At 41.8% G+C, this 7,708-nt stretch overlaps 1 protein-coding gene across 3 annotated transcripts in view; it reads right to left on the reverse strand.

The window, feature by feature from the left end:
* WDR76 (WD repeat domain 76) overlaps window positions 1–7,708 on the reverse strand; it is a 36,829-nt gene that overhangs the window by 26,592 nt on the left and 2,529 nt on the right. For all 3 annotated transcript variants that reach the window (XM_005877581.2, XM_014548750.1, XM_014548749.1), the window contains exons 3-5: window positions 6,652–7,047; window positions 5,318–5,410; window positions 3,339–3,394 (exon numbers count right to left, since the gene is read on the reverse strand). In XM_005877581.2, the coding sequence (XP_005877643.2) occupies window positions 3,339–3,394; window positions 5,318–5,410; window positions 6,652–7,047 (545 nt within the window). The remainder of the gene's footprint in view (window positions 1–3,338; window positions 3,395–5,317; window positions 5,411–6,651; window positions 7,048–7,708) is intronic.

Genomic DNA, 7,708 nt, shown 5'->3' on the forward strand with positions numbered 1-7,708 from the left:
AGGAGGAGAGGAAGGGGGAAAGAAAAAAACCTCAATGTGAGAGAGACATTGGTTGGTTGCCTACCACACATCAAGGAACAAACCTACAACCCAGCTGCCTCCTGCACGTGCCCCAACCGGAGCTGGGGTACAAACCTGCAATCCAGGTATGTGCCCTTGACCAGGAATTGAACTGATTTCCCTTCGGTACACAGGCCAATGCTCTAAACACTTAGACACACTGACCAGGGCTCACTATAGGGTTTTACAGGCTCACTCTGTTTTCTTTTAAATCTTTATTGTCAAAAGTATTATACATGTCCCTTTTTTTCTCCCCATTGACCCCTGCTGGCTCGCCCTAGCCCCCACCTCACTCTTTATTGGTGAATTTAAAACATAAGAGTGGGAATTTAAAGCACTAGAAAAGAAAAAGAAAAACAAAACAAAACCAAGTAGCCCAAATGGTTAGTTGTCATAATCAACCACGATCTCTAAGTATGGGGAGGTGGCCTGGCTCTTTATCTAGTGGCTGGCAATGTATTTATTCTAGTTAGCCATCCTTGAGGCCAGATGCCTCTGTGAAATGAATGTCTCTTTGAAATTAATGCCTCAGTCAGGCACTTGCATTTAAAAAAAAAAAAAAGAAAAAAAAAAGCCTACTGTCAGGGCTTTATACCACAACTAGAGGCCCAGTGCACGGATTCATGGTGGGGGTCGTAGGCCTGGCCACCAGACACCTACGCAGTTCCCCGCCTCCCCCCAACTCCTCACCACCGCACTGCCACTGCAGTGGGCAGGCTGATTGGGGCCTGCTGGCCGGGGGGAGGGACAGGGCACAGAAGGTCGGCTGCTGGCACCAAGGAGGGAGCCAGCCCTTGGCCCCTCTGGGAAAGGGGCCGCGTCTACCGCCACCTACCCCCGGTTCCCTGTCCCAGCCCAGGGCACAAAGGCCCCGGTGGGGTCAGGAGAGAAGGGAACAGTCGCCGGGCTGGGCACAGAAGGAACGGACGCCAGACATCGACATCCCGCCACCACTCAGTTCCCCAGCTGCTGGCACCAAGGAGGGAGCCAGCCCTTGGCCCCTCTGGGAAAGGGGCCGCGTCTACCGCCACCTACCCCCGGTTCCCTGTCCCAGCCCAGGGCACAAAGGCCCCGGTGGGGTCAGGAGAGAAGGGAACAGTCGCCGGGCTGGGCACAGAAGGAACGGACGCCAGACATCGACATCCCGCCACCACTCAGTTCCCCACCAAGCCATGCAGCCGCCACGGGCGATGGGCCAATCGGCCAGCTGGCTGGGGGGAGGTTTGGGAAGGAGGGACCGCAGGTGGTTGGCCAGCCACAGGAGGTTGGCTGTTGAGTGTCTGCCCCCTGGTGGTCAGTGCGTGTCATAGTGACTGGTCGTTCAGGTCATTCAGTTGCAAGGGTCGCTTAGGCTTTTATATACATAGACTATGGATTTGTGATGGTGCTACTATAAACAAACCTACTATGGTATAAACGTATAGCAGACATAATTACAGTAGTAGGCTATACCACTTAGGTTTGCAAAAGTGCTATGATGTTCACACAACAATAAAGTTGCCTAAGAACGAATTTGGGAACAAATCACCAATCTTTACTAATAAAAAATATGCAAACATAAAGCTATTAATCAGCTGGCAACATAACCAGTGCTACTTCTTTGCAGGGTTAATAACTTTCCTCTTCGAACATTACACACTTGCAAATATATGGCCATAATTAAATTTAGCTTTCCTGAAGTTAATTGACCTGTATTAGAATCAAACCAAGGCCCTGGCCCAGCAGCTCAGTTGGTTAGAGCCATGGTCGGCAAACTGTGGCTCGAGAGCCACATGCGGCTCTTTGGCCTCTTGAGTGTGGCTCTTCCTAAGCCTTAGGAGTACCCTAATTAAGTTAATAACAATGTACCTACCTATATAGTTTAAGTTTAAAAAATGTGGCTCTCAAAAGAAATTTCAGTCATACTGTTCATATTTGGCTCTGTTGACTAATGAGTTTGCCGACCACTGGGTTAGAGCATCGTTCTGATATGCCAAGGTTATGGGTTGGATCCTCGGTCAGGGCCCATACCAGAAGCAACCAATAAGTGGAACAACAAATCGATTTCTCTCTCTCTCTCTACCCTCCTCCTCTCTCTAAAATCAATAAGTTTTAAAAAAATCAAACCAATTAAAGTGATGCTATATTTCATTACCATTAGCATTAAACAAATGATCTGAAGATACCAAGATTTTTAGATTCTTCATTTATACATAAGCACTGCTAAAATGCAGTAGATAGAACTTAAGCTAAGGAAGCCTGGAGCTCAGATCCTAAAACTTCCACTTCTGAGCTATTTTGACCTTAAGCAAATTACTTTACCTCTTTGAGCCTGTTCTCTATTTCACAAAATAGATATATTACCTCCAACATTTGGTTGTTATCAGAATTAAATGAGATAAAGCCCTAGCTGGTTTGGCTCAGTGGATAGAGCATTAGCCTGTGGACTGAAAGGTCCCGGGTTCAATTACAGTCAAGTAACATGCCCAGGTTGCAAGCTCCATCCCCAGTAGGGGGTGTGCAGGAGGCAGCTGATCAATGATTCTCATCATTGATGTTTCTATCTCTCTCTTCCTCTCCCTTCCTCTCTGAAATAAAATGGGTATATATACACACACACACACATAGAGAGAGAGAGAATTAAATGAGATAAAATAGGACAAAAATTTTAGGCCACTGCACTGTATTTTATAGATGTTCAATAAATGTTCATTTCCTTCCTTTATTCTAGTAATGTAAAAGAAAACAAATTGAGAAACAAAAAGCCAGAAAAGTTAAAAGAAAGTAGAAGAATCTTTAAGAATAACAGTTTCCAGTGAGAGGAAGTAAAAGAGCGTACAAGGGGGATAAATGGTAATGGAAGGTGACTTGACATGGGGTGGTAAACACAAAATACAATATACGATGATGTATCATAGAACTGTATACCTGAAATCTATATAATTTTATTAACCATTCTTACCCCAATAAATTCTATTAAAAAGGGGAAAAAATAATAATAGTTTTCTAGGCAAAAATAAGAATAATTTAGTGAAAGTAAAGATTTCCCTCCATTAACAGCAACAGTATTAAATAGAAATAAAATTCAGCTTTCAAGATTCAATTTCCTCTATATTCCTTTGATGAGGATGAGAACTTTAGTTATTAAAAAGTAGCATTCTCTCAGAAATATTATAAGGATTAAGATTAAATTACAGAGTTTCTGATCTTACTTATTTTACTATGCTGAATCATTTTTCAAATTATAAAACAACTCAGCAATATATCATGGAGCAGACACTGCAAATCATATCTTTTACCTTCTGGATTCAGAAGGCTGTCTCTTCTTTATCATTTCACGGAACCTTGCAGCTGACTGCAAAATATACAAAGTATATACACATAAAAATAATAGCTTATAAATACACAGCTTACCTTTTAAAACATTAAGTATCTGCCACTATAGCCACATAAACTAAGATCTATACAGGAAATAAAGATCCTTAAAATGATACCCGCTCTTGGTAGTAGACCTGAGATAATTATTCTACCCTATATAATAAAAGGCTAATATGCAAATCAACCGAATGGCAGAACCACCGGTCACTATGATGCGCACTGGACACCAGGGGGCATACACTCAACACAGGAGCTGTCCCCTGGTGGTCAGTGCGCTCCCACGGGGGGAGTGCCACCCAGCCAGAAGCCAGGCACACAGCTGGCGAGGGCAGCAGCGGTTGCAGGAGCCTCTCCCACCTCCAAGGCAATGCTAAGGATGACCCGTCAGTCAGACATCCCCTGAGGGCTCCCGGACTGCGAGAGGGCACAAGCGGGCTAAGGGAATTTCATGCACTGGGCCTCTAATCAATAATAAAAGCAGCCTGGCCAGCGTGGCTCAGTGGTTGAGCGTCAACCTATGAAACCAGGAGGTCAAGTTTGATTCCCTGTCAGGGCACATGACTGGGTTGCGGGCTAGATCCCCAGTGTGGGGCCTGCAGGAGGCAGCCAATCAATGATTCTTTCTCATCATTGATGTTTCTATCTCTCTCTCCCTCTCGCTTCCTCTCTGAAGTAAAAAATATATATATAAAATAATAATAGCCCTGGCCGGTTTGGCTCAGTGGATAGAGCGCTGGCCTGCGGACTGAAGGGTTGCAGGTTCGGTTCCGGTCAAGGGCATGTACCTGGGTTGCGGGCACATCCCCAGTAGGAGGTGTGCAGGAGGCAGCTGATCGATGTTTCTCTCTCATTGATGTTTCTAACTCTCTATCCCTCCCTTCCTCTCTGTAAAAAATCAATAAAATATATTTTAAAAATAAATAAATAAAACAATAATAATAACAAAAGCAAATATCTAATACTGTCTAAAGTACTGACATTCTGAAGCCTTAAACCAGGTTGCTAATGAGTTTACAGGATTAAACATTAAACATTTAATCAAATATACTATTACAAATTAAAAGGTTTAACTTCCACTAAGGCAATCATAGTTTGATATTTTCTAGAAAAGTTATGTTATACTTATGTAATAAATCAAATCATAATTTCTGTTAACTAAAATCAAAATTAGAGATAGTCTGTCTAAATTTCTCATGAACTGTCATTAATGACACACGTATATAATTTAGTTATATAAAATTATATTAACTCACCCTCCCCTCAAGATGCAAACACATACTGAATATTTGGAAATCTGGTATTTGGAGAATTCAATTTATTATTTTTGGGAAAACATCACACATCCTCCTAAACAGTTATTCTCTCACACATAGAAGTTTACTGCTCAGTGTAAAGACACCATGTAAATTATACATTTAATTATAATGATTATAAAATATTAGTATAGGTCTAGCCATTTATCCTTAACACTCCCTACACAAGTCTTATTCCCATCTATCATTACAGTCTAAGATTTATATTTTTAAAAAGCTTGTCTTCTCCTTCATCTACCACACATCCTTCAACCCATCCCTCCTCCTCCTTTATCCATTAAAGAAACCACTAAAACATACCCTGTTTCTTTGAATCCAAGACAACTTTTCATAAGCCATCATTACTTTATGTACCACCAGAGGAGAGAGGGGAGGAGGTGCCAGTTACAGTTTTAAGATGCTTATTTCAAAAATATTAAGATGAAAGAAAAGTCTTGGAATTAATAAAGTATGGTAACCTCTTCCTATTAAGTGCAAAACTTGCTCCTAATTTACTGTCCCTCACCTGACACGATGAAACCCGATACGTGAATATTTTACTGACTTACTGGCAAGAGGAAAGGTATCTTGGTTTTAATTAGACAAACCTCAGACAACTGAAGTGAAGCAAAAAAGTTTGCATTTTCTGATATGTTCTTCAGTCTCTTCCTTTCATATGGTGACAATCCTGAAAAATCATCCTATGAATTACACCGAAAAGATTCTGTTAGTTTACATAATCCATAGCAAAAGCACCTCACAAAACCAGGTGTTCAATTCTCTGCATGTATACTTTCCTTTAAATTGCACCTATTCTATTCATTTAATGTCTTATCGAATAGCACATAAACTCTGCTTTATTAAATACTGAGTAAAAGCGTTTGAATGTGGGATAATCACAGATATCTGTATGGCTTCCCAATTAAATAACAAGTGGCCTGATATCAAGTCAAGTAGTAATAAGTAAAACAACAAATCGATGTTTCTCTATCTTTCTCTCTCCCTCCCTCCCTCTTATTATCTCTAAAATCAATTTTTAAAAAATTAATACAAAACTCTGGTGGTGGAACCCTGCAACCAAGTTTTAACAAGCCCTCCCGGTAATTTTACTACAGGCTAAAACTTTGAGAACCACGGGTCTTAAATAATCCACTCCACACAGAGATGATTTGTTTAAAAGCACATGGTTTCTTAGAAGTGGCCATGCCTAAAACTGAGGCCTCCAACCCCCAGTCCAATGTACTGATGATCTACCCCATGCTGTCCCACCATAGGTCCTAGTTCTTACCTCTGAGACAATAAAGTATAAATTGCATTCTTATTTCATAAAAACACCTCAATCATCCTATCTCCCTTTCCCTAACATCACTTTCTGTTCTCCTACTTCCATCAATTTTTTGTCATGTGGTGCAGTTTTATCTTATCTTGCATAAAATTTCTAGCCTGGACATTCAGGTAAAAAAATAAAAAAGTAAAAGAAATTAAAGACATCCAGATTGGAAAGGAAGAAATAAAACTATCTTTAATGCAGAGGACACGATCTTATATATATAGAAAATCCTCAAGAATCCACACGAAAAAAATTAGAATAAATGGCCTCAGCAAAGTTGCAAGATACAAGGTCAATATACAAAAATCGGTTGTATGTGTATACACTAGAAATGAACAATCAGAAAATGTCACTTTAAATGAAGTACAGCACTCCTGGTAGGCAATAGAAGTCAAAAGAATTAGATGCCCAATTTCTTAAGCTGATTCAAACTATTATTTTAAATAGAACTAATAAATTTTCTCATGTATCTTCTCTACTCCATCATTTGTCTCCTTTTTGTGTTTAAAGGAAATATTATTCGGCACATCAATGCAACCAATTGATGGTGATTATCAGAACTTCTATTTTTAAAATAAGAAAATTGTGGGTAAACAGTAATTAAAGTCTTACCAGGCCTGATGTATCTTCATCGCTGTCTCCATCCTGACTGTCTTCCATCTCGACACTGAGAAGCCCTGTGTCCGATGTGCTCATGTGTTGTTTGTGATTTTCTGTGTGAACGTCCAAGGATGATTTTTGCAGAGTGGATTCTGTCCTAGAAGATGTGGTGGCTTTCATCTTCGGAGTTAAAATCTCCCTGAAAGTTTTCTTTATTTCGGTCTTCTTATATGTCTTACATGCCGCTTCATGGTTAGAATTCTTATCTAAGAGGGATTTGGGGAGCTTAAATGCATCTGGCTTGTAATCACTGAGTGAAAAGGGGACCAGACACACCTTAGCTGTTTTTTCTAAAACTAGTCTCTGAGATACGTCAGCGACATCCTGGTTTTCTTTATATTCATGCACCTATTCAGACCAATAAAGAAAGAGAGTTTTAGAATCCCAGGTCCTGTACCTTTGCTTACAGATCAGTGCAAACAAGTCTAATTCCTATTTCATAATGACAACAGAAATCCAAATTGATAATCTATAACTTCTCCCATCCAGAATCTAGACACCAAATGTATTAACCCAAACAGAATTATTTATTACACTGGACACATTTCTTGCCCATATGAGTCCACCGGCCCAATGATGATACCGTCATGGCTATAACTTGCAACTGAGACGGCTCCCCGAGCTGTCAGCGCCCGAGTAGCTGGACCTGTTCCCAGAGCGAGAAGCTGATGTCCAGTCCCTGACCCCACCCTCCACTGTTCCTGGGGTTCAAAAGAACCTTCCTCTGCCCCGGAAGGCCTGGACTCCCTAAAAGAAGACCAGAGCAGGGGTCGGCTTCCCTTCTGAAGGAAACCGGGGGAAGCCCGTGGAGCCACACGATGCCCAGGGAGGGAAGTCGTTTGCGGGGAGTGGAAGTGCGGGGCGCCCGGTCCCCGAGCCGCTCCGACCCCCGAGGCACAGACTCCCGGCGAAAACACCCGAAAGCGAGTCTCACCTTCACTTGGAGTCGCTGTCTGGAGCCCGCCTTCTCCTCCGCCGCCCCGCACAACCCCGACATCATCCCGCCGCG

This window comes from Myotis brandtii, unplaced genomic scaffold, assembly GCF_000412655.1.
Source record: "Myotis brandtii unplaced genomic scaffold, ASM41265v1 scaffold521, whole genome shotgun sequence".
Classification (NCBI taxonomy): Eukaryota; Metazoa; Chordata; class Mammalia; order Chiroptera; family Vespertilionidae; genus Myotis; species Myotis brandtii.